This window comes from Mesoplodon mirus (genome assembly GCF_964341445.2).
Source record: "Mesoplodon mirus genome assembly, chromosome: 13".
NCBI lineage: Eukaryota > Metazoa > Chordata > Mammalia > Artiodactyla > Ziphiidae > Mesoplodon > Mesoplodon mirus.
The window spans coordinates 28,586,957-28,613,926 of record NC_138989.1 but is presented as its reverse complement, the minus strand read 5'-3'; the positions used below and the strand labels follow the sequence as shown (position 1 = coordinate 28,613,926).

The 26,970-nt window shown below is 42.8% G+C and overlaps 2 protein-coding genes across 3 annotated transcripts in view; one reads left to right on the top strand and one right to left on the bottom strand.

Moving 5' to 3' along the window:
* Positions 1-26,970, bottom strand: part of PTPN2 (protein tyrosine phosphatase non-receptor type 2) — an 82,802-nt gene that overhangs the window by 34,848 nt on the left and 20,984 nt on the right. For both annotated transcript variants that reach the window (XM_082639951.1, XM_082639950.1), the window contains exons 2-3: positions 16,667-16,757; positions 376-476 (exon numbers count right to left, since the gene is read on the bottom strand). In XM_082639951.1, coding sequence (XP_082496077.1) covers positions 376-476; positions 16,667-16,757 — 192 coding nt within the window. The remainder of the gene's footprint in view (positions 1-375; positions 477-16,666; positions 16,758-26,970) is intronic.
* Positions 19,374-20,471, top strand: LOC309815152 (protein SET-like; the record flags this gene model as incomplete). The annotated part of the gene is made up of 2 exons (XM_082641754.1): positions 19,374-19,394; positions 19,633-20,471. 2 exons carry the CDS (start codon positions 19,374-19,376, stop codon positions 20,392-20,394), a joined length of 783 nt encoding a protein of 260 aa, XP_082497880.1. The 3' UTR covers positions 20,395-20,471.

The following is a 26,970-nucleotide window of genomic DNA, read 5'->3' as shown; positions in this document are numbered from 1 at the left end:
GAAGAGCTTTCAAAGGGCCTCTCGTTCTGATTCAAGTGATGTAAAGAGAAGCAGAAGGTAACAAAGCATCAGCAAACCAAGGCTTTGTACCAAATATTCAATATAAAGCAAGGAGGACAACTGGCCAGAAAAGAACCGGCCTAGCCAAATTTCACGAACAACTTTCTTTCAGAGAACGTGTAACACTGAAGATTACTTTTATCTGAAATATACACAGCTGCAAAACATTATAACACCATTCATTACATAACAACAGAAAAAACTGAAATAGCATTTCATCTCCAAAAGAAGTCAGGACACACTTTTCGCTGTGTTTTAAAGAAGACCAATCACAAGAATGGCGGTCAGGCATCGGCTGCACATCACACCACTTGCCTGTGTTAAGATGTAACTCCTCTGCGCCTCTTCTATGTCAACTAAGCTGGCATTAATATAATCATTTTCAGCATTTTGCAGTTTAACACGACTGTGATCATCTGAAACAGAGCATGACAAATCATACCGTCATTTCAAGCTTGCATTTCTTTTTTATTTTAATATTAATTTTCTGGATATTTATAAAACGAGAGAAGAGACAAAGAAAAATAAATTGGCACCCCAGTAGAGTCAAATCCCAAATTACTCCCCTTTTTACTATTTTTTAAAAAGATTATTTATTATTTTTGGCTGCGTCAGGTCTTAGCTGCGGCACACGGGATCTTTGTCAAGGCAGGCAGGATCTTTCATTGCGGTGCACAGGCTTCTCTCTAGTTGTGGCATGCAGGCTCCAGGGCACATGGGCTCTGTAGTTTGCGGCACACAGGCTCTCTAGTTTTCGCACGTGAGCTCAGTAGTTGTGGTGCATGGGCTTAGTTGCCCTGCAGCATGTAGGATCTTAGTTCCTTGACCAGGGATCGAACCTGCGTGCCCTGCATTGTAAAGCGGATTCTTTACCACTGGACCCCCAGGGAAGTCCCCCAAGTTATTCCCTTTTTTAAAAGGAAGTACAAAGATGAAATCCTTTTGTTTGTTACTGTGTGGTAGAAGGAAGTGCTTCTGTTAGTGGTAGCTTAGCTGTTGTTTAACTAGAAAAATTGACCAAAGAGTAAAACATAGTAAAAGAAATAAAGCATCTATCTTCCTAAAAGTAAAAGGATGGTTAAGATTCTTTATGCCTAAGAACTAATAAGTCTACCTACAAAAAACAATGGCCTTGGGCTTCCCTGGTGGCACAGTGGTCGCGAGTCCACCTGCCGATGCAGGGGACATGGGTTCGTGCCCTGGTCCGGGAAGATCCCACATGCCGCAGAGCGGCTGGGCCTGTGAGCCATGGCTGCTGAGCCTGTGCGTTCGGAGCCTGTGCTCCGCAGCGGGAGAGGCCACAACAGTGAGAGGCCCACGTACTGCAAAAAAAAAACAACAACAATGGCCTCAAATAAATAAGATCAGATCCCCACAGTAACTACATTTCATTTTCTTCATTCAACAGATGTGCATACAACTATATATAAATAATTTTTAGCACTTAATTATATAATTAGATCAAGTGCTAAACTATATTTAACACACTTGGAATATTCCAATTCTTTAAAAGACAACTAAAGACACTTCATTACTTAGATTGTGTTATAACAGTTTAGATATACTCGTTTTTAAAAGTGGAAATCTCACAGATTTAGAATTGATGCTAATTTAAATACGTGGAGCACAAAACTTTACCTATATCATTTTGGAGAGAAGGGAAGAGAAACAAGACACTGCGAGAGGAAGCACACGTATAATAACAGAACTAGTGTTAACTCAGAATTCTAAATATATGACAGGCAGAGGCATATGACTGAATTATAACCTACATGCATGTTTGATGTCTAACTAGAGAAAACGTTCTATTGTAAACTGCTCCCCTCAAGGCAATACCAAACAACCATTCTCTCTCCCACTTTTAAACTATAAAAACTGTTCACATTACCTCCATGTGAAAGAAAATGTTAAATGGCTTTAGTTCCACACATCAATTTATGTGAGATGTTTCTGCTGGACTGAACCCAAGACCTCTGTAAATATTACACGTCATGTGCAAACAGGAAAAGCGAAGGTCTTGTTATAGTAAATCACTTATACTAGTGTTCTCGGAAAGATGATGTCAACAGTCACTTTTTTTTTTTAACAGTCATTTTTTTTTAACAGTTTGATCACTCTTTAACTGTTATGTGAGAGAGTAAAAAAGTCAGCTATATAATTAACAAAATAAAGACCATACACCTCCTAGATAACACGTATCAGAAGAATAATGCATGCTTTTAAAATGCTACACAATCCCTAAAATTCAAGTTCTGCCAAAATATAATACCAAAGGAACGTATTTCCTCATGCTGTAATCACAGAAAGAACAGAAACCCCGGAGACTAATCATATCTATTGCACAAGTGAAAAAAGCAATTTGGCAAAAGCAGCAAGAATCCATAGGCACTGGGAAGGTTCCCCTACAGGGCGCTGGGAACTCAGTTATCCGGCAAGTCATCCAGACCCTTCCATAAGCCTGGAAAGACCACAGGGGTGTTTTAAAGGTATCTGACACCCTGCCTTCAGGACTTTGAACTGGGTTCACTGTTATTTTCTCTCCAGTGTTAACATCTACACCTGGTGTCACTCCAGCTCATTAAAAACATGAATCACACACCCCCAGATCCGTTCCCTGGAGCCCGAGTACTGACCAGTAGGGGAGCAAGGCATTACCTGAAAGGCACCTCCCAAAAGGAAGGTAATCCTTGGGAAAAGTCTAGCTATTTAGAACTGGCTACAAATGTTGGCTGAACCTATGTTTTCTCCTCAGGACTGATTTTTTTAAACTTTCAGCTACATCTAACATCATTTTAATTGTTCTGTTCCATTAAGAAGATTAATAAAAAATGCAAAGCATGTAACTTTTTGATTCAGAAGAGAATCTGTGTACAGAAAAAAAAAGTAAGAGTTTCTTGTGTTAAATAAAACATATAACTTTAACACTATCTACCAAGTAAGTATAAACATTTCAGGAAGTGAAACTATCAAAGCCTTTTTATGAGGAATTGTGACTTGATGATTTATATTCTCTGGCAATGATAACAAAGAGAGACAAAGCCTCTTTTCCCACCAAGAACCACATACTGTCTGGTCTGAAATATCTGTGAGGGTGACATGGGTCCCCTTAACACTTGAGGTCAAGTGTCTCCTCTCCCTGCCCGTCACGACTGGTCAGCCCCAAACCTGTGAACGGTTCACTCCAAATCAAACTTCTGACTTCTGAGTTAGAAGAAAACCCACGAAGTTACATGCTTTCTCCTCTCCCCAAAGTAGTTGATCCTGCCTAAGAATCTCTGAAATGAGACTACCAGATCAGAGTCCCACAACCTCAGGGCCATCAGCACTTTATCATCATTCTAAGTGTACGGTTATCCCCCACTTCCTTATCTTTTAAAGGATCCAGCAAAGGGAGAAAATGAAGATGATTCAAACTGTATTGCAGGAGAGGCCACAAAAGCAACCAAACCACACCTCACAGGAAATCTGATTTCTCAACATCTAATAACAGCACCAGCAGGACGATCAAGAATGCATACTTTTCTCCACAGCGGCATCGTCGGGGAGAGGGAAGAAATGCACACCCCGTGGACTGCGGCAATGAGCTGGATTAGGCAAACTTCCAACCACGAGTCCCCGCACCTCCCACCTGCAAACAGCCTGTTTTCTGAGAAATGGCTTTATCTGTCAAGAAATGACTGGCTCTAGTTGTGGCCTGAGCTGACAACACAGATTAGCTTCCTCTTTCAATACTGTCACAATGAGCTTTTTTCCCCCACCCCACCCCCCGTTACATGTTTTTTCATTATCGTAAAGACATCTCCTTGTGGAAAGTCTTCCAGGTCAAACAAGAAGGGCTCACATTTATGCCGAGGCAGAGATTAAGAACAATGAACAGAAACTGGGCAGAAGACTGACTATCAGCACAGCTTTAACAGACTTCCCGCTTCAGGCTCCTTTCTCAGTGGGGGACAGTAAGCGTTCGGCACTGATTTCCACACCATGTGGCACTTCCCAGTCAAGAATGTAAGCATCTGACAGATGTGTCAACTCTCTTCAATCCTACAAGTAGATACTGGAGGCACAAATAACATGAATTTTCTCTCATAAATCAAGCAATGAGCCAAAAGCAAAGCTAGAGCTAAACCCCCATCAGCATCGGTGTGGCCATGTTAGTGGAGAAGAAACAAGCCATCGTGCAGAGGGTCAGCATCTCAGCTGTCTCCTCAGCAAAGTAAAACCATACGAGCTGAACAGTTCCTTTTCCGACGACATAACCAACCACAACGGCTGTGCACGACTTTTCACTCCTGGGATGTGTCAGGTGCTCACTGCTCTCCACCCTCACCCCTCACACCCTGAGTCGTGTTGTGCGCGTTTTGCTGACACTCGGGCCAGTCAAGTCATCAGCCTCGATCGCACCCTAGAGGAGCAGCAGCAGAGGCCCAGAGACGCCCCAGATCCTCTCCAGCATCGCCGCCCACCCTGCTCTTTGCCTCAGGGATGACTTCCGCCTCCATCTCTGCACACACACCTCACCTCTGAAGGCCTGGCCCAGGACTTCCCTTCTCTGATGGAAGCCCCCCTCCTGCACATCCCGCCCACCAGACGATGTGCTCTTTAAATTGACCACCTTCCACACCTGGTCAACACATACATGCCAGGAGCCAGGCAACCAGGACAGAGAGATAAGACATTATTTGTTTCAAGCTTTTTAAAAGAAAAAAACCCTATCGGGAAATAAGTCCTAGTGCCATACTGTGCTGCACTGAGTATAGTGGGAGCAGGCCAGGGTAAGAGGAGGGGAGGGGGCTTCCAGCAGGAGGAGCAGCAGGAAGAGGAGCACAGGGGCCGCCGAGAAGGACTGGGAGGAGGAGAGGCCCTGGCAACTCCGCACAAGCACCTGAACTTCGAGGAAAGAACGAACAGCGGACAGAGGATGGGCTGGAACGAGGAGGATGGCCCGACACTTGGGCAGTCCCATCCATCGGGGCCTGTGGCGCAGCCGCATGGACTGGCCACCAGTGACGCTGTGTGGAGCACACAGAGGGCTCGGCCTCCTCCAAATGAGGGGCCAGCTGCCTGCACATGTCCACCTCTCTCAATCCATCATGATTCCAAGTTCCTAAACTTGACAGGACAGTGTTAACTGGTTAAATTCTGCCTCCGCACATCCCCAAACTGAAAAGGGCCCCTTGAATCCACCCCAGAGTCTCTGAGATGGAAAGAAGACTGGGAGGTGTCCTTACAAAACAGGTAAAAGTTACCAGTGTCGCTTGAACACGGACACCTTTCCTCTTCGACAGCATCTATAAAACAAGACATGGGACTTCCCTGGTGGCGCAGTGGTTAAGAATCTGCCTGCCAATGCAGGGGACAAGAGTTCAAGCCCTGGTCCGGAAAGATCCCACATGCCGCGGAGCAACTAAGCCAGTGCACCACAACTACTGAGCCTGTGCACTAGAGCCCGCAAGCCACAACTACTGAGCCCGTGCTCTAGAGCCCGTGAGCCACAACTACTGAAGGCCGTGCACCTAGAGCCTGTGCTCTGCAATAAGAGAAGCCACCACAATGAGAAGCCCACGCACCACAACAAAGAGTAGCCCCTGATCGCCGCAACTAGAGAAAGCCCACTTGCAGCAACAAAGACCCAATGCAGCCAAAAATAAATAAATAAATAAATTAATTAAAAAATAAGACACACCACGCTTTGGTCTCACACAATCAGTGAGTAGCTCACCACTTTCCTTGAAGCTCAGATCTCTCCTTCTAGGAGAAAGGAAGGGAGAGGGGGTTGGGCGACAAATGGTATTTCCCTTTCATCCACAAACCCAGGCCCCTGGAACCCATCCACACTCCTGGGGAGCTTACCTTCTCGCAAAGGGAGACAGCAATAAGCAAAATAATTAAGTATTTTTATTACATGTTATACAGTAATAAACCCTATGGGAAAAAAGAGCAGAGTAAAGGGCAGCTGTGCTGGGAAGGGAGGCAGGTTGCAATTCTAAACAGGTGGTCAGCCTGGGCCTCACTGTGACAGTGACACTGAAGCAAAGACTTAGAGGAGGTCAGCCACATGAATATTTGGGTCAAGAGTGTGCCACGCACAGAGAAGAGTGAAGGCTTTGTGACAGGTACATGCCTCACATCTGGGGATGGCAACTGCAGCACAAGCCCCGTGAACAAAGGGAAGAGAAGCGCCTGAAACTTAGGTTCAGAGTTGAGAGATCCTGTACTGATTCATTAGTCTCAACTCCTAAATCCAACTATCAGAGAATAGGGGCTTCTACTTCTGTTTTCTCGTAGCACCTACGAGCACGGTGTCATAACAATTTAGGCTAGCAAGTGGTCAAGCATTGCTTATACAATGAATTCCAGAAAATGTTCATATTCAAACTGTTAAGCTGTGGTAGAATTTTTTTAGAATGACATGTCACTATAAAAACACTCTAGGGCTTCCCTGGTGGCGCAGTGGTTGAGAGTCCGCCTGCCAATGCAGGGGACAGGGGTTCGCGCCCCGGTCCGGAAAGATCCCACATGCCGCGGAGCGGCTGGGCCCGTAAGCCATGGCCGCTGAGCCTGCGCGTCCGGAGCCTGTGCTCCACAATGGGAGAGGTCACAACAGTGAGAGGCCCGCGTACAGCCAAAAAAAAAACAAAAAACAAAAAACAAAAAAACACTCTAAACGTCAGCAGGAGATGAAACTACAACTGACCTGAGTAAAGTAATTCAGCAAAAAACAAGAGCTCAGAAAGCTTCAGGACATTTTAATAGAGGCAACTGGAATCATGTGGCCAGATGAGACAGAACAGTGAGGGAGGCGAAGGGGCATGGGTGTGGCCCCGGGGTCTGCTCTGGCTCCATTGGCCCCCATGGCCAAAGAAGCCCCTGTGACCTGCACAGAGCAGGGCGGCCCCCGGAGGTGCGGGCCCAGGACCCCAAACCCAGCACTGGTCTCCTGGGCCTCTTTCTCATCCGTTAAGAGGAAACGGCCAGATTACACTTGTCCTTCTCCACTATTTCTACTGACTGACCCTCATTTATACCCTAAACGTGTCAAGTATAGAACTCCTCAAAAAGTCTTATTTTATCTTAAAAATTTACAGAAACTTAAAAATTCTATTTTGCTATTGTATCTGTATTTTAATATATCAACCACTCCTTCCCCCAATGCCCGTTCTGAGTATAATGGATGGTCCTGGAGGATGTGCCCGGCTTCCTCACTGACTTAAGGGCTCTCCCTGAAGCCCTGGCACAGCTCCAACACCAGAGCTGTCCACGTGACGTGGTGGCTACAGGCGGGGCCTGCCGTGACGAGGCTCCAGCCCGCTCAGCGCCCAGGCCTCAGCCATCGGCGTGGCCAGGGACCCTGACAAGTTCACCACATCCCACCCCCACCTCGCACAGTGCCCTACCCAGGACCCGATTCAGGAAGGTCGTGAAATCCAGAAACATGGAAAGGCACTGGAATAACCCTCAGACCTGATCCCCGTCTCCTGTTCTGCAGGCACCACTCGTGTGGAGCGGTTTTATGGTGTGTGCAAACTCATGCACCTGCCGCCACAAGCTCCTCTGTGCCCCCTTCAGAGTCTCTCTTCCCCAACCCCGTCCTGACCCAGTGATCTACCCTCTCCCGTAACGGCGGCACCATTCCCAGAACGCTGTATAAATGGAATCATGCAGGAGGTAACCTTGAGACTGGACTCTGCTCAGTGGGAGTCCTCTGGGGCCCACCCAAGCTGCTGCAGGGCACGGGGAGCTTCCCACGGCAGGAACAAAAGAACCACGGTGTGTTGACCACTTACCCACTGATGGACACTTGGGTCGTTTCCAATTTGGATCTCTTACAAACAAAGCTGCTCTGAACACCCACTTTCACATTTCTGTGTGGACATAAGGTTGCAATTCTCGGAGATAAATGTCCACTAGTGTGGTGGCTGCGTCATATAAGGAAATCAAGAAGCTACTACACCACGTTCCAGAGCGGCCGCACCGTCCACCGTCCTTGGTCCTCCCGGCCGCGTAGGAGATCCAGCTTCTCCACGTCCTTGGAATCTGCGGCCCTGTCATTTCAGCTCCTCTAGTACGTGTCTCACAATCACTCACCACCATGGTTTTAATTTGCTTTTCCCTAATGGTTAGTGATGTTTTTCGTGTGCTTATGTGCCATCTACTTTCATCATCTTCTGCCCATTTCTGAACTGGACTGTTTGGGATTTTTACTGCTATATTTTCAAAGTTCTGTATATACTCTAGATATGAGTTCTTTGTGGTTTATAAATATTTTCTCCCACTCTGTCCTCGTCTCTCTATCCTACTTCCATCCTACTAACGGGGTCTTTCACAAAGCAAAAGTCTTAAATTTTGGTTTAGTCCAATTTGTTGATTTTTTTTCTTTTATGGATTGTGCTTTTGATATCACGTTAAGAACTCTTCACCAAAAACCAAAAACGGAGATAGAACCAAAGGTCAAAATCCTAACAGTTAATGAGAAAACTTTTAAGTAAAAGAGCTGTCTACACAATGGATTTTGAGAATAAGTGCATTTAGTCTTTATTTTTATTTTTTTAATGATCTTTTAAAATTTAATTAATTAATTAATTAGTTTATTTATTTATGGCTGCGTTGGGTCTTCATTGCTAAGCGAGGACCTTCTCTAGTTGCGGTAAGCCGGGGCTATTCTTCCTTGCAGTGCATGGGCTTCTCATTGCAGTGGCTTCTCGTTGTAGAGCACGGGCTCTAGGCATGCAGGCTCCAGGAGTTGTGGCACGTGGGGTCCAACAGTTGTGGCACGCGGGCTCAGTAGTTGTGGCGCACGAACTTAGCTGCTCTGTGGCATGTGGGATCTTCCCGAACCAGGGCTCGAACCCATGTCCCCTGCACTGGCAGGCACCAGGGAAGTCCCAGTCTTTATTTTTAAACTTTAGATGTGATGAGGAAGAATGTTAGCAAATATTTACAGAACAGTTAACATAACATTTAAGTTATATCTGTACTTATTCTGATTACTATTATACAATAGTTTTTATCTAAGTGTGCTTAGCAAGAAAGATGTCAAGCACATTCTTGTCATGTATAAAAATCTGTTTTCATAAATTGAAAGTCTATTGTCTCATAATTCTGAGACTATCAAAATGTTTATTAATTACCTGATTTGTCTGTGAATTTTCTGGATTATCTATGAAGAAAAAAACCATATAATTCGTAACTGTAGTGGTTTTGAAACATGCCCACAGTTCTTTGTGACAACTCTCTCCTCTTGAATCCGGATGACGTGGTACCTCGCCCTAATGAACAGAATGTGGTGCAGGTGATGTGTGACTTCAAAGGAGAGGTGACACAGGCAGTGCAGCTCCCGGCTAGACTCCAAGGATGCTCACTCCTGCAACTCAGGGGCTACTGATGAGGAAGTCCAGGTCACGTGGAGATGCCATGTGCAGGTGTTGCAGCTGACGGTTTACCACTGGGTGAGGTTCCAGGCGACCCAGCCCAGCCACCACCTGAGCTATGCTGCCTGGGAGATGGTGAGCAAGACCCGCCTGCATCCAGTCAACCTCCCGATTCCAGACGTGGCGAGTGACTGATAGGGTCTGAGCGGGTTAGTTAGACAGCAGCAGTTCCCAATCCTTTTGCCTTCGTTTCTTATTCTTCTCTTACTGTAGTGTCTGGGACCCAAAGTACAATGTCAAGTGGAAGTGGTACTTGTGGGCACCCTTGTCTTCTCCTCGAGTTTTAAGAATGTAACACATTATCATTAAGAGTAATATAACTGTAGGTGTCCTCTCATGTTAGTTACAAAAGTTTCCTTCTGTTTCTAGTTTGATACGTTGTTTTTAATCAGGAGCAAGAACTGACTTTAAATAATCTTTTTGCATCTATTGAGATATCCATATGGCTTTTTCTCCTTTGCCTTGTTACTAAGGTTAATTACATTTATAAGACTGTCTAATTCTAAGCCATCCTTACATTGCTAAAATAAACTTAATACAGACACTGCTGTATTCAGTTTTCTAACCTTTCTTTAGGATTTTTACATCTACATTCATGAGGTAGACACGCCTGTAACTTTTATTCCTCTCACTAAACTTTTCTGATTTGGACATCCAAATTATCTAATAGCCTCACAAAAGGAAATGAGGAGTATTCTCTTTTTCTGTTCTCAGGGAGAGTTTTTATTATTATTAAGACATGCCTGTTGGGACTTCCCTGATGGTGCAGTGGTTAAGAATCTGCCTGCCAGTGCTGGGGACATGGGTTCGAGCCCTAGTCCAGGAAGATCCCACATGCTGCGGAGCAACTAAGCCCGTGCACCACAACTACTGAAGCCTGCGCGCCTAAGAGCCTGTGCTCTGCAACAAGAGAAGCCACTGCAATGAGAAGCCCGCACACCACAATGAAGAGCAGCCCCCGCTTGCCGCAACGCAACTTAGAGAAAGCCCCGCGCAGCAACGAAGACCCAATGCAGTCAAAATTAATAAAATAAATAAATAGATTTATGAAAAAGACACACCTGTTAAAGCATCTAGTCCCAGTGTTTTCTTAGTGGAAACGTTTTTTTAATTTATTTAATTTATTTAGCTGTCACAGGTCGACTTAGACTCTACTTCTCCTTTAATCTGTGTTGGTAAATTCTATTTTTCCAGGAGTCTGTTCCATTTCTTCTAACTGATCACATTTATTGCCATAATTGTTTGCAGTACTCTAGCTTTTTAATTCCTTTTACATCTGTATTGATGTTCCCCTTTTTTCTCCTAATACTGTTTATACGCACCTGTCTCTGTCTTTCTGGGGTTTCTGTTTCGTTTTTAAATATTTACTGTATGTATGTATGTATGTATGTGTTTATTTATTTAGCTGTGCTGGGTCTTAGTTGTGGCATGCATGATCTTTGTTGCAGAGTGTGGGATTTTTTAGTTGAGGCATGCGGAATCTTTTTAGTTGAGTCATGCGGGATCTAGTTCTCTGACCAGGGATTGAACCCGGGCCCCCTGCATTGGGAGCATGGAGTCTTAGTCACTGGACCACCAGGGAAGTCCCTGTCTCTCTGGTTTCTATGTTTGTTTTATTTTTCTTGCTCAATCTTGCCAGTTTATTAGTCTTATCAAGGAACTAATAATTTGGTTTTGTTTGGTCCTTTGATTTCTATTCTTCTTTTATTTTTGTATTATTTCCTTTCTGCTTTTGGGGGGGGTTATTCTGTTACTTTTACTCTAAATTAGATTAGACACTTAGCACTTTAATTTTCAGCCTTTTGTTTTAATACAAACATTTAAGACAGTGTATTTTTTTTGCAGTACTCTTTTTGCTGCTTTATGAAAGTTCTGATAAGTAGAATTTTACCTATTTGTTCACTTTTAAGTTTCCATTATGATTTCTTCTTAACCCATGAATCATTTAGAAATCTTTAAATCTCCAAATTTATAGGAATTTTTATCTTTTTATTAATAATCTATAATTTAATTGCATTACAGTCAAAGAACATGGCCTGTAAGACAGTAATTCTTAAACTGTTTTAAGAGTTACTTTCACAGCCTAGTCAATTACAAATATTCCATGTAAGTCCTAGAAGAATGTGAATTCTCTAATTGTTGGAGAATAGGTTCTATATATAACGTTTTATATATTTATCTTATTAAATAAAGCTTAACTGTGTGGTCCAAATCTTCTACTTCTTTTTTTTTTTTTTTTTTTTTTTTTTTTGCTGTACGCGGGCCTCTCACTGCTGTGGCCTCTCCCGTTGCGGAGCACAGGCTCCGGACACACAGGCTCCGCGGCCATGGCTCGCGGGCCCAGCCGCTCCGCGGCATGTGGGATCTTCCGGGATCGGGGCACGAACCCGTGTCCCCTGCATCGGCAGGCGGACTCTCAACCACTGCGCCACCAGGGAAGCCCCCAAATCTTCTACTTCTTTACTAATATTTTGCCTTAAGAAGTCTGTGAACGGGCTTCCCCGGTGGCGCCGTGGTTAAGAAACCACCTGCCAACGTAGGGGACTCAGTTTCGAGCCCTGGTCCAGGAAGATCCCACATGCTGCGGAGAAACTAAGCCCGTGCGCCCCAACTACTGAACCTGCGCTCTAGAGCCCGCGAGCCACAACTACTGAGCCCACGCACCACAACTACTGAAGCCCGCGCGCCTAGAGCCTGTGCTCCGCAACAAGAGAAGCCACCACATTGAGAAGCCTGTGCACTGCAACGAAGAGTAGCCCCTGCTCGCCGCATCTAGAGAAAGCCCACGCACAGCAACAAAGACACAACACAGCCAAAAATAAAAATAAATTAAATAAATGAAAAAAAGTCTGTGAATATAGAATTGTCAATTTCTTTCTGTAATTCTATTCATTTTTGCCTTAAATACCTTGAGACTATTTTATTAGGTGAATACAGATGTCACAGCTGATACTGCCATGTGCATTCAGAGTAGCTCTGCCATTTGCTGAGATCTTTTTTTAGGAGGTGGGGAGCACAGAAAGCCTGGATGTCTTCCTTACTTCCTCCCCACCTAGCAATTTATTTAAAAAGTGTGTTTATTGAGAATCTTCTTGTTTTGCGGCAGTAAGAAACTATGGACTATCTAACCTGCCACATTACTGAAATCAGAAGTCCACGTGTTACTTTAAACACTGATGGATGAACCTTGAGGACATTATGCTATGTGAAGTAAGCCAATCACAAAAGAAACACTATATGATTCCATTTCTATGAGGCACCCGAAGTGATCAGACTCTGAGAAAGAGGAAGTAGAATGGTGACTGCCAGGGGCTGGGGGAAGGGGTAGGGTTTCAGTCACACAAGATGACAAGAGCTGTCATACAACAATTGTGCATACAGCCAACAACACCGTGATGGACACCTAAAAACTGTTAAAAGGGTAAATTTATGGTATGTGTTTTTACCACAAAAAACAAAACAAAACAAAAAACTACTCTTTCACCTCCTTTTAGATCAAATAGTAAACTGGGATCTCTACGTGCAAAGCAAATATAGTAACGAATATTTCAAAATCTGGCAGCTGTCTCTAACAGTACAAATACAATTCTCAAAGTGATGACTACAACCTTTCTTTTCTCAACCAACCACCTTCTGGCCAATCTCTTCTACAATTACCTCATGGTTAAGTGAGACAAATAAGGCATCTTTTCAGTCATGGCAATTATACAAAGACTGTAGACTTCTTAAAATTCTTTCTATTTCAAAATACCCCTCTTTGGGACCTGCCTGGCTATCCAGAGGGTAAGACTCCGAGCTCCCAATGCAGGGGGCCCGGGTTCAATCCCTGGTCAGGGAACTAGATCCTGCATGCATGCCACAGCTAAGAAGCCCCCACACCACAACGAAGATCCCGTGAACGGCAACTAAGACCCGGCACAGCCAAAATAAATAAATAAATAAATATTAGAGGGAAAAAAAACAACCCACAAAATACCCCTCTTTGAATATGTACCTCATATTCATACCTCCAAATGTAGTTTCAAGCTGGGCATATAAGAATCACGTAAGGAGTCTGTTTAAAAATACATTTCCAGACTTGATGAATCAAAATCTAGAAAGATCTGTGATTCTGAATTAAAAACAAACAAAAAACAATTCCTTTTGATTGCTTGCAAACATGTCATTGTCTGCTTTGCGCTCAGTATTATCTATGTTTATTTCCTGTATGGATGTTTAGAAATTCTTTATATGAAAAATAATTACTGGTTTAAAATAGACTATTTTAATAAAGTAAAAAAAAAAAATTATCTTAAAAGCCGCCCCTAACTCCTTAAGCAGAGCTGAGTGCCTCTTCTCGGCTCCATCAGCACTGCGCCATCTCCTGACACACAAAGCACAGCAGGCACGTACACACACACCCTCCCCGCCCCCCACTGCATGTATGTTGTTGGCAGGCAGGGCGTGTGGACTCATGGTCCTCTGAGGCACAGCACAATGGCGGACATGCAGCTGGTTTTCAATACACATTTTCTGAACAAAGCCAACAACTGTACGGGACTCTATGGAAATGATGTAACGACTCTCAATCAAGAAAGGTATACCAGCATCACCTCAGGAACTTTGAAAAAATACCTATTCCCAGGTCCACCTGGATTTAGTGGGAGTCACCAGCTCCATGACCTCCTCTCCTGTGTGAGGATAACACCCCTGGGAAGTGGTTGTTTAGATGGTATTTGGGGGAAGAGGACTTTGAGTGAAGTCGGTCAAAGAGAGAGGAAGCCTATTCCAAATGGGAATGACATTTGAAAACTGTTAAAAACAGGGCATGTTGGTGCCAAGTGAGTCACCAAAACAAACAATTTGTAGGAAAATGGCTACAAAAGGCCTTGTATGGTAATGCTAAAGCACTTTAACTTTTCATAAAACTGAGGAGCACTACTGAAGACAGGAGTGGAGGACAGACTTGCATCACACAGAGATTGCTCTGGATACCGTGTGGGGGTTGGACTGAGGTGGGAAAAGAATAGAGACTAGTTAAGAGGCTGCTGTAATAACCCAGGCCTGAACCAGCCAGTATGAACAGAGAACAGATTTGAAATATACTGTGGAACTGGAAATGGAATTATAATTACTTAGTCACCAACCAGATGTGGGAGCTGAATGAGGGAAGAGAGGTCTGAGTTTCTAGCTGCAGCAAGTGTGCGGCTAGTGGTAGCCCTTATGAACATGGGGATAAAGCAGAAAGAACAGATTAGGGCTGGGACTGAGGGACTGTGGCGAAGGAATTCTGAGCCTGAGGTGGCTACAGCCACCTGTAGCCACCTTGATGGCTACATCAAGACAGAGAAGTGCGTAAGTGGGTCTGTAGCCGAGAATAGAGACGTAGGCTGCAGATGAGATCTGGGGTCAGAAGCAGAGAGATGGCAACTGAACTCACAGAAAATGAGGCCATTCACACAAGTGGAAGAGGGGGAGACAGAGGCAGAGACAGAGCCCTGAAGACAAAGACAACTGAGGAAGAGAAGTTCTGAAAAGGTGTGATCAGCCAGAGAAGGAACAGCAAAATCAAGAAAAATATGGACTTAGGGAAGGAAGGCACGGTTGACAACGTCGAAAGTCACAGAGGGATAAGAAAAGACACCGATGGAAAGTCCCTCATTGCATTAGAAAACTAGAAAGCGCACAGTACTTTAGAATAAAAGTTTCAGTGGGGAGGCTGGGGTAGAACCATGGCTGAAGAATGCATGGGTGATGAGAGTGGAGAGACAGACAGGGTGGTGCACGCTTCTAGGATCCTGTGTGTGTGTGTGTGTGCACATGCCTGTGTCTGTGTAGGTAACAAAGCGATAGCTGGAGTGCAATATGGGGGTTGAGGTTGGAAAAGACTGGAGCACATCTGAATAATAAGGGAAGAGAGTTATTAGAAAGAGGTTGAAGCTATGAAGAAGACAGGTGATGGTGGAGCGTGAGGCCCATGAGGAGGCACCTGGCATCGAACACAAATGCAGCACACTAGCAGCCCTACAGAGGATGCCTACACTCACCCACTGAAACCAAACATGGGAATCCTCTGAGCAGTAAGGCAGCCTAATTCAATATCTGGAGGTGGGATCAATCAGAACAAAAATAAAATCACTTGATGAACACATTTTTAAAGCCCTGGTGTTACAACTGTTCACAAAACCCTGTGTGTGTGTGTGTGTGCGTGTGTGCGCACGCACCCGTGTGTGCACATACATGCACATGCACGGCAGAATCTAAGTCCAACCACAGCGAACTGTTACATAAAGATTGACCTGCCCAAAGCCACTGTGGAAGCCACTAAAAGACTGTGTTCAGGACAGGAAACGTCTACAACATGTGGCCACACGGGAGAAAAGCTGCAGGTCAGTGCATGCAGGATTCCAGCTGAATTTAAAAGAATGTACATACACATTTACACAGACAAATACCAAAAGAATATAAACCCAATAGTATTTGCTTGTTTTTAAATGATGAGAGTTTTTCCTTTACACATTTCTACGTTTTAAAACTTTTACAACTTTTCAAGTAGTAGTGAATACACACTACTTTTGTAATTCGGGGGAAAAAACATATTACACCAATAAGTATTTTAAGTAATACTTATAAAAGCTATGGAATAGGGCCTCCCTGGAGGCGCAGTGGTTGAGAGTCCGCCTGCCGATGCAGGGGATACGGGTTCGTGCCCCGGTCTGGGGGGATCCCATATGCCGCGGAGCGGCTGGGCCCGTGAGCCATGGCCGCTGGGCTTGCGCATCCGGAGCCTGTGCTCCGCAACGGGAGAGGCCACAACAGTGAGAGGCCCGCATACCGCAAAAAGAAAAAAAAAAAAAAAAAAAAAAAAAAAAAAAGCTATGGAATAATATGAAAAGTAGATATATGTGACTACACATACACATATATGATTACAATTATTTTGAAAAGAGAAAAGTCATGTGTAAGAAAAAAGGTTGGTAAGAAACACATCAATTAATGGTGGCTGTGTTGGAGGAGGAAATAATTATGGGCAATTTTCCTTCCTTCTACTATTTTATGCCTTGAAAATTTTCTTTAAAGAACATATATTACGTTAGTATAAAAAGAAAATCACCATACTTACCAACCCCGACCCCAACCTTTTCCACCATGTCCTGCCTCCTATGACACACAAACCCACACCCCCCACAAGTACTTACATGGGCTTACATCTCTGTATCTGTTTCGATTTCTGTTTTCTGGAAACTTGGCCACTCTATGAGGATAGTCATGGGACTCACTGCGAATTTCCTTAAAATAACAAAAATATATTTTAACATTTCTCTTAAATTTTATATAGCAAAACAGATACTTTCCCAGCCAGTATAAAATAACTTTCAGGCTTCCCTGGTGGCGTAGTGGTTGAGAGTCCGCCTGCCGATGCAGGGGACACAGGTTCATGCCCTGGTCCGGGAGGATCCCGCATGCCGCGGAGCGGCTGGGCCCGTGAGCCGTGGCCGCTGAGCCTGCGCGTCCGGAGCCTGTGCTCCACAGCGGGAGAGGCCACAGCAGTGAGAGGCCCGCATACCGCAAAATAAATAAAAATAAATAAATAAATAAATAAAACTTTCACTGAGCACTTAGTATAGATCAAGTACTATGCAAAGCACATCATCGACATGATCTCATTCAATTCTCATAACACCAGTGGGAAAGATTATCTTCCCCATTTTGTATGTCAGGGGTGACAGGCTTTCAGGGGTTAAATGATCTACCAAAGGTCCCAGAGCTAGTGAGCGTGAGACCCCAGGACTGAACCAAGGTCCTTCAAGCAGAAGGCTCTGCTCTCATACACATTCACTGCCCTGCCATGTTCAACACCTACAGCAACGTTAACAGTTCATGTGACAACTGATGCAAAGGAGGACTCTAAGGTTACCACATCATACTCAAATTTCCAACTAAACTCTCCGAATATTATCTACCTATATTTCAGAGCTTCTATCTTAAAATTTTAATCTATTTCTTTATCTTCATGCTATATAACTGTTACTTTATTCTGAGCCCAGGTGTTCTCAAATTTTATTTCTAGAGCTACAAATGCTCATTTTAGGACCCTTATGGTTCTTGGTATTCCACTACAGAAGAAATTCTATGCCAGTATGCCTCACTAGGCACTCAGCTACTTGGTATATCCATCATGACCAGCTTTTTCTCCCAAATGGAACATTATTCTAAGAATTCAGGTAAAAACAGAAACATACAAAACAAAACCCCAAAGAGTATGCATTAACAGCAAAAATTAATCTGGGCTTTTGCTCACACTACCATGTCTGGAGAACCAGTATTTTAAAAGTTAGGCATCAAGACTTCCCTGGTGGCTCAGTGGTTAAGAATCCATCTGCCAATGCAGGGGACACAGGTTCAAGCCCTGGTCCAGGAAGATCCCACATGCCGCAGAGCAATGAAACCTGTGTGCCACAACTACTGAGCCTGCGCTCTAGAGCCCACGAGCCACAACTACTGAGCCCACGTGCTACAACTACTGAAGCCTGCGTGCCTAGAGCCCGTGCTCTGCAACAAGAGAAGCCGCCGCAATGAGAAGTCTGTGCACCGCAATGAAAAGTAGCCCCTGCTCGCTGCAACTAGAGAAAGCCCGCACATGGCAACGAAGAGCCAACTCAGCCAAAAATAAAATAAATAAATAAATAAATAAATAAATAAATAAATCCATTAAAAAAAAAAGTTAGGCACCAGGTAATTTTATAAATTAAGCATAAATAAGTTATTCAGGTAATTTTCCTACTGTCCTGCCTGCCACCACCCAACAGCCCTAGGACAGGTAACTTTCTAGCTCATATTTTTACCCAATGGGCCTTCCAATACCCAAGAGTAGGGAACAGAGACTACCTCTTGGCGCAAGAAATCACAGCCTCTTTGTGCAAAGAGCATGGGGGTTCAACATATGTTAGTGCAGTCCTTTTGGAAAATGCAATCTGCCACACACACAGGAACAGAAACACACACATACACGTTACAGTTGTTGCTACTGACTTTTTTTTTTTTTTTTTTGCAGTACACAGGCCTCACTGTTGTGGCTTCTCCTGCTGCGGAGCACAGGCTCTGGACACGCAGGCCCAGCGGCCATGGTTCACAGGCCCAGCCGCTCCGCAGCATGTGGGATCCTCCCGGACCAGGGCACGAACCCGCGTCCCCTGCATCGGCAGGCAGACTCTCAACCACTGTGCCACCAGGGAAGCCCGCTACTGACTTTTTAATGCTACTCTCACACCCAGCAATCTTGCTAAGTTCTCTAACATTTGGTAGCTGGTTCTGAATCTCTCAATACCAGGAAACAGTGATAATTCTGTCTCCCTTATACTTTATATTTCTCATTCATACCTCTTATTTCTTTTTCTTATCTAATTGCATTGGCTAAGACCGCTTATTCAATGTCAAATAGAAATATTTTTTCCCTAATTTTGAAAGAACTGCTTCTAAGGTTTAACCACTAAGTGTAATATTTGCTTTAGGTTTCTGGTGGATACCCTTTTCAGGTTAAGAAGGTTCCCCTCGGGAGGTGGAGGAGGAGGTGGCTTGGGGAGATTGAGCAGCGAGCTGGAGTGCGGAGCGTGAGTGACGGAGCAGAACCGCCTGCCTGCCCGCCGCTGCCTCCCCTCTGTAAGCAGGAGCCCGGGCTGGGGCCCGGCACACAGCCCCAGCCCCTCCCTCGTCGTCAGGCTGCAAGGGCAGCGTGCGCGAGCCAGGGGGAGGGAAAGCGAGCGAGCAAGCGCCAGAAGGAGGCGGCAGGACCGAGGGAGCGCCCGCGCGTGTGGCGTGAGGTGAAGCCGCTGCCCGCCCCCTTCGCCTTCCTTTCTCTCCCCCTCCCCGATTCCCCACCCCCACCCCCGACCGTGGAGCAGCACCATGTCGGCGCCGGCAGCTAAAGTCAGTAAAAAGGAGCTCAACTCCAGGGCCTCCCTGGTGGCGCAGTGGTTGAGAGTCCGCCTGCCGATGCAGGGGATGCGGGTTCGTGCCCCGGTCTGGGAGGATCCCATATGCCGCGGAGCGGCTGGGCCCGTGAGCCATGGCCGCTGGGCCTGCGCGTCCGGAGCCTGTGCTCCGCAACGGGGGAGGCCACAGCAGTGAGAGGCCCGCATACCGCAAAAAGAAAAAAAAAAAAAAGGAGCTCAACTCCAAACGCAACAGGGCCGACGAGACCTCAGAAAAAGAACAGCAAGAAGCAATTGAACATATTGATGAAGTACAAAATGAAATAGACAGACTTAAGGAACAAGCCAGTGAGGAGATTTTGAAAGTAGAACAGAAATATAACAAACTCCGCCAACCATTTTTTCAGAAGAGGTCGGAATTGATCGCCAAAATCCCAAATTTTTGGGTAACATTTGTTAACCATCCACAAGTGTCTGCACTGTTTGGGGAGGAGGATGAAGAGGCGCTGCATTATTTGACAAGAGTCGAAGTGACAGAATTTGAAGATATTAAATCAGGTTACAGAATAGATTTTTATTTTGATGAAAACCCTTACTTTGAAAATAAAGTTCTCTCCAAAGAATTTCATCTGAATGAGAGTGGTGATCCATCTTCAAAGTCCACTGAAATCAAATGGAAATCCGGAAAGGATTTGACAAAACGTTCAAGTCAAACTCAGAATAAAGCCAGCAGGAAGAGACAGCATGAGGAACCAGAAAGCTTCTTCACCTGGTTTACTGATCATTCTGATGCAGGTGCAGATGAGTTAGGAGAGGTCATCAAAGATGATATTTGGCCAAATCCATTACAGTACTACTTGGTTCCAGACATGGATGATGAGGAAGGGGAAGGAGAAGAAGATGATGATGAAGAGGAAGAAGAATTGGAAGATACTGATGAAGAAGGGGATGAGGATGAAGGTGAAGAAGATGAAGATGAAGATGAGGGGGAGTAAGGAGAGGAAGGTGAAGCAGAAGATGACTAATGGAACACTGATGGATTCCAACCTTCCTTTTTAAATTTTCTCCAGTACCTGGGAACAAGTTGCAGTCTTTTTTTTTTTTTTTTTCTTCTCCTCTTGTGTTCAGTTGCCCTGTTTTTGAGGTCTCTTTTCTCCTTTATACCATGACTCACAACTTATTTTGGGGGGAAATACCTTGAGCAGAATTCAGTGGGAAAAGAATCTCTACCGCTTTCTGTTCCAAATTCATTTTTATCCCTTCCTGTCTCAACAAAAACTTTATGGAATCAACACCACCATGCTCTGTGGGAAAAAAGAAAAACCTTCTGCTCCCTTAGCTCTGCTGGAAGCTGGAGGGTGCTAGGCCCCTGTGCAGTAGTGCATAGAATTCTAGCTTTTTTCCTCTTTTCTCTGTATATTGGGCTCAGAGATTACACTGTGTCTCTATGTGAACATGGACAGTTAACATTTACCAACATGTATCTGTCTACTTTCTCTTGTTTAAAAAAAGAAAAAAAAAAACTTTAAAAAAATGGGGTTATAGAAGGTCAGCAAAGGGTGGGTTTGAGATGTTTGGGTGGGTTAAGTGGGCATTTTGACAACATGGTTTCTCCTTTGGCATGTTTAATTGTGATTTTAACGGACATCCTTGCAGTTTAAGATGACACGTTTAAAATAAAATTCTCTCCTAATGATGACTTGAGCCCTGCCACTCGATGGGAGAATCAGCAGAACCTGTAGGATCTTATTTGCAATTGACATTCTCTATTATAATTTTGTTCCTGCTTGTTTTTACATTTTTCTTTTTGTTTCACTGGAAAGGAAAGATGATGCTCAGTTTTAAACGTTGAAAGTGTACAAGTTGCTTTGTTACAATAAAACTAAATGTGTACACAAAGGATTTGATGCTTTTCTCTCAGAACAAATATACTTAATATGACTTTCCAAGTTTGACTTGTATAATGTTACTGTCAAACTTTGTCACCTTAACTTCGTATTTTTTGATATGCACTTTGCAAGATGACCTCAGGGCTATGTTGATTGAGTAAAGGGATTTGAATCAATGTATTAATGTCTCCATAGCTGGGAACCCATCATGGGTACAATTTGACATCAGTTTCTGAAATTCTTCATATCATTTAGGATACCAGATTGCTGAAATCTCAATTCTGAATATGCTGTACCCTTGATTTGTATCTCAAATTGGCATTTCAAAATATGGGCTTTTATTTACCTGGATATAATAGTGCCTGCCACGACCATCAGACAGACCTGGTGCTCTACTGCCAAGTTAATACACAGGACAATTGTTGGCGTGTCTTCGCTGGCACTGTAAAATGTGGCCGAAAAGACAGGCTTTCAGAGTAAGAAGTCCGTATTGGTGGTGAGAAACTCAGGTTAGGAGTACTTTTGTCTCAAAGTTCCAGCTCTTTTAGCATATAGCTCTCAAATGAGACCTGTCTGTGTGAATCTGGGGGAGATGATGCAGTCTGCTCTGTCTGCTAAATGCCACTGTGCATAAGTCACATTTTGAGAAGCTACCTAATGCATAAGCTTTTTAATGCTGTAAAATATAGTAGCTAAAATTAAATGCCACTTAGCTTTTTCAGAGATGAATTAATGGACCGCCTGGTCAAATTCAAAGCTTTTTGATGTATAAAAACTTTATAAATGGAACTATTCCATCAATAGGCAAAGTGTAACGAAAACATGTCTAGATTGATAGTATGTAATTTCTGCACAAGTCTCCGTAGCAAATACATCACTGTATACTGGTCAGGAATCTTGCTCCAATAAAGGAACATAAAGATTAAAAAAAAAAAAAAAAAAAAAAAAAAGAAGATTCCCCTCAGTAATTTCTAGTTTACTAAATGTTTCTTTCATCATGCATGGGTGCTGAATTTTACTCAATGTTTACCCTGCATTCACAGATATTTAACTTTTCTCCTTTAATCTGGTAATGTATTGAATTACAATAATAGATTTTCATTTAGATATGCATTTAGGGTTCCTCCATGTCTTTTCACGGTTTGATAGCTCATTTCTTTTTAGTGTTGAATGATATTCTATTGTTTGGGTGTACCACCATTATTTTAAGATGTATGCATCTACATTTTTAAGTTGAATTGACCTCTAATTTTCTTATCCCATACAATTTATTCAGTTTTAGTATCAAAGCTCTACTAGCCTCATACAATAAGTTGGACAGAAATATTACCTTTTAGCTTCAAATACTTTTCCATGAAAGCATATCATAACAAATTACTGTGACTGGATGAAAAAAGAAATAAAGCTTCATTTCCACTGATTAATTATAGAAGTTTTTTCTTTTTTTTTTTTTTTTTTTTTTTTTGCGGTACGCGGGCCTCTCACTGTTGTGGCCTCTCCTGTTGCGGAGCACAGGCTCCTATAGAAGTTTTTAAGTGTCAAATAATAAGTTTTATATGTAAAGTTAAACACATTCAGGTCTTGGCTTTTATCTGTATAATCTCAAACACGTCAGAGTTGAAACACTACAGAGTACAAGTAATTTTATATTCCAAGTTAATAATTGATATAAAAGAAAAACATTAATTTAAAACAATACTAAAACATGCATGTTGAGAGATCTTCTGCATCAAATGCAAAGAAAATAATTGACAAGAATAAGAAATTCTAAGAACATCAGGCAGGTGAGGAGAGTGAAGAAGTGCTCCAACACTTTGCTGCAGAGAGTATATTGCTGTAATGTTTCTGTGAGAACAATTTGATAAGGTTATAAGTTTGAGCCACCAATTTTGCCTCCAGGAATTTATATCGCATACAGCCATATACCTGTGTGTACCAGGATGTTCACTGTACGTAACAGTGGAAAACTGGCAGCAACCTCAGTGCCCTGCGGGAGTAAAGTAGAGGTGAGGGGAAGCGGGGGGACAGGAGGGAACCAGGAAAGGGACACAAGTGATGTAAACACTTGCGTGGTATGGTCTCAAGGACACACTGTGAAAAAGGTATGAAAGACGTTGAGTAGCTCCCACCTCCATCCACTCAAACATAACTATGCCTGAGAACACAATGAATAATTCTAGGAGTCAAAATACTAGTAACTTGTGGGGCAGAAGACTGGGGGACCAAACATCTAGGGGAGGGTAGAAATTTATATAACTAAAAATTTGCTTTAATTATAAAATATTTCAAACAAAAAATATAGATAATAGGACACCCCATGTTCCCACCAGTGAGATTAAACATCTGTTACCACTTATGCCATATTTGTTTCAAATCTCTTCTCTTAGAAAAGGTATAAAGTACATCAGACACAGCTTTTCTCTACCCTGCTCCTCTCTCCTTTCCAAAGTAACCTTCTGTCATTCTAACTGCTTTTTATTGGAAACTTTTTGTGTCATTTAAAATTTTTAAACCATACATTCACATATTCTTTAGTTTATATACTACTTAAAAATAAACTAGCTAAAATAGTAATAAATACTAGCGTAATATCAGTCTTAATGCTAATAAGTAGTTTTAAAATCACATCAAAAAGTTGTTGCAACACACAGATTGTGAGAAAACAGTTGCAAATCATATATCTGATAAGGGATTAATATCCAGAATATGTTTTTAAAAAAAACTCCTACAACTAAAATATAAAACAATTTTTAAAAGGGCATTACACAAGCTCTTCTTCAGTACTCCTGTTATGCTTATACACCCATTTCCCACAGTTAAGTCCATCTGTTGGTTGCTGTTTCCAGTTTTTAGCCTAAAAAACATTTTTTTATGTACAATATAACTAATCATTACTGATATTGCAAAAAAAAGAATAGGGCAGGGCCCCAAGTATTGGGGTAGGGAAAAGATCTTAATTTACAACACCATAAAACAGATACATTTTCTTGGTTACTTTTTTTTAAAAGAGAGAATTCTTACAGAGTTCATTTTCTCAAATTTCTAATGTTATCATTATTATTTGTTCTCCTTTACCTTTCTTTAATTTCAGTGCATTTAGGAAGAACGCCAGTACTTTAGAAAGTGGCTCCAGAGGTACGTACTAGTTGCCTATTCCAACATCGATTCTTTCTTACTAAAGGTTTCTGAATGTATTTTCTGACTTACAAAGAGCCCAACTAAGAGCCTGTATTTCCCAGCCTCTCGTACAACTAAGAATAGTCATGGGACACAGTTTTGGCCAATCAATGGGAATAAGCAGAAATCACTAGTTTGGGATGCAGGAGAGCTTTGATCAAAAGGGCTGGCTCAGTTGAATACAGGCTCTGATGTGGGGGGCGAGGGGTGGGAAAGGGCAGGAGCTGTCTGGTGACCCCAAGGTAAAAGCACATCCTGAGGAAGGCCAAGCAGAAATAGAGTAGACTGGGTCATCTATGACTTGATGGAGCCACAGTAACAGCTCTGGACTCCTATCTCCAGAATTCTCATCACACGAGAAATGGAAGTCCCTGTTTGTTGTTGCCTGATTTTCTTTCCAAGCAGCTAAATGCAGGTCTCTAATACACACAGTAGAGCCAAATCTCAACAATAACTAGATCTGACACTGATGAGGCGTTTTCAGGACCACCCAAGACACAAAAATAAACAATTTTATAAGCACTTTATGTAAGCAATAAAATACAAGCTGTTTCTCAAAATGGGGATGGGAAAGGCAAGCGTTGAACTATTCCCTAGGTCTATCATATTTGGCAAAATAAGCCTCTACTGATGTTCTGAGGCTGAAATGTTCCCCTCCTATAGCAGAGAGAACCCATAAAAATACACAAAGGATGTCTCTGTTAGCAGTAAAACCTGTCAACCTCAGCAGTGCTGACATTTGGGCTAGATAACTAACCCTGTTGCAGGCCCTCTTGTGCCTGGCAGGACGTTTTAACAGCAGCGCCCGGTCTCTACTTGTTAGATTGGCAGTAGCAGCTCCTCTCCCAGATGTGACCACCAAAATTCTCTTCTGACATGTCCCGGACAGCAAAATCTACCACCAATACACTCCACCAACACCCAGCTGAGAACCACTGTTCTAATCTAGTGCCCACTCCCACCTTTAATTAAAGCTAAATTTAAATGGGGAAGATCTTTGTTTTAAAAAATAATTTAACCAAAATAAAAATTATAATCCTATTGATTTTTATATGATTTTTGCTCAAAAAAGCTAGGAATAATTGACTCACTACTTATTTCTTTCTTAGTGGCAATGATCCAAAATGTAGCTAACTCATGCACAAGTGTCTTTCATGGAGTTATTTATGACGTTGAAAGGCTAGAAATAACCTAAATGATCAATGTCAGGGAAAAGACTGGTTGTACAAATCATGGTGCATCCAAATGAACACTGTGCAGCCATTTAAAAGAAAGGCACTCATGCCAGTGGTTGCCTAAACTCATACAGTCTCCTGGAATGGTAATATATGACATAAACAAAGGCATTAACAAACCAATAAATGGAACTGAGCTGCTATTTGGGAGAACAATTCATTCAGCTCCTCAGCTGTATTTGAAATTTACATACATGTGTGAGCTGACTATATTAAGATTGCCCAACACCTCCTTTTCCTAAGGATCTGGAAAGGAACTCATGCAAATCTGACTTGTTCTTCCCTAAAGATAACTTCTCTTGCTTTTTCTTTACCCTGAATACTTAGAAAATTCATCAGAACGCATCCTGGTTTTTATGCTTTTCAAATATATTCCTGGTGGAGACTCTGACCTTGAGACTCAAGGTGTTCCTCAGCTCAGAGATGTTCTTCCACTATTACTTCAGTTATTGCTTCATCTGTCTCCTCTGCTCTCTCTTCCAGGAACTCCAATCACAGATTTGAGACCTTCCTGTGTTTTAAAAGCTCTCTTACTATTTCATTTAAAATACCTTTTTCCTAAATTCTGCAAGGTTTTTTTCCAATCTAACTTGGTATTGTGCACTATGTATTCTGCTAGTGAGTCCTGAATTTTTTAACAGTCACATTCTATAAGTTCAAGAACTCTTTCCTGTTCTCAGCTTATTTTATTTTTACAATCTGCACTTGTCATATTGGGAATCTGAATTCCACTTTTCTCTCTTTTTTTATACTATTTGGCATACTCTAAATGATACAGTCTCATTTTCTTCAAGTGCTGCGTTTTTCGTATGTCTAGCATTTGTTTGTTCATCTTTACAGAAAGGATCAGCCCTTACCCAAGGTTTTGTGGACGCTCATACTGTTTACTATCAAAATCCTCTGAGTCTCAAATATGTGGGTGGGACCCTTCTCTAATGTCAAATAATGATGTGAATTTTTTCTTATTACTCTGTTTTGGGCATTTCAGTGATCAATAAGAACAACAAAAAAGCTTCTACTGCATGGAATTAAAGACCTAGAAAATTATATCCTTTTCTCATTTTCTATTACTTTTCTTGCTGCCAATTTTTACTACTATTTGCACAATTGTCTCTAACAACTTTCTCTTTAAAATCAGACCTCAGACTTTTCCTTGGAACTATCAAGGAGCCAGTCTAATAAGTGGCATAAGAAAAGCACGCTCACATTTAAAGTAAACACAGGAAGAGAATTTATTTTTGCCTGAGGGCATAACAGTGCATGAACAGAC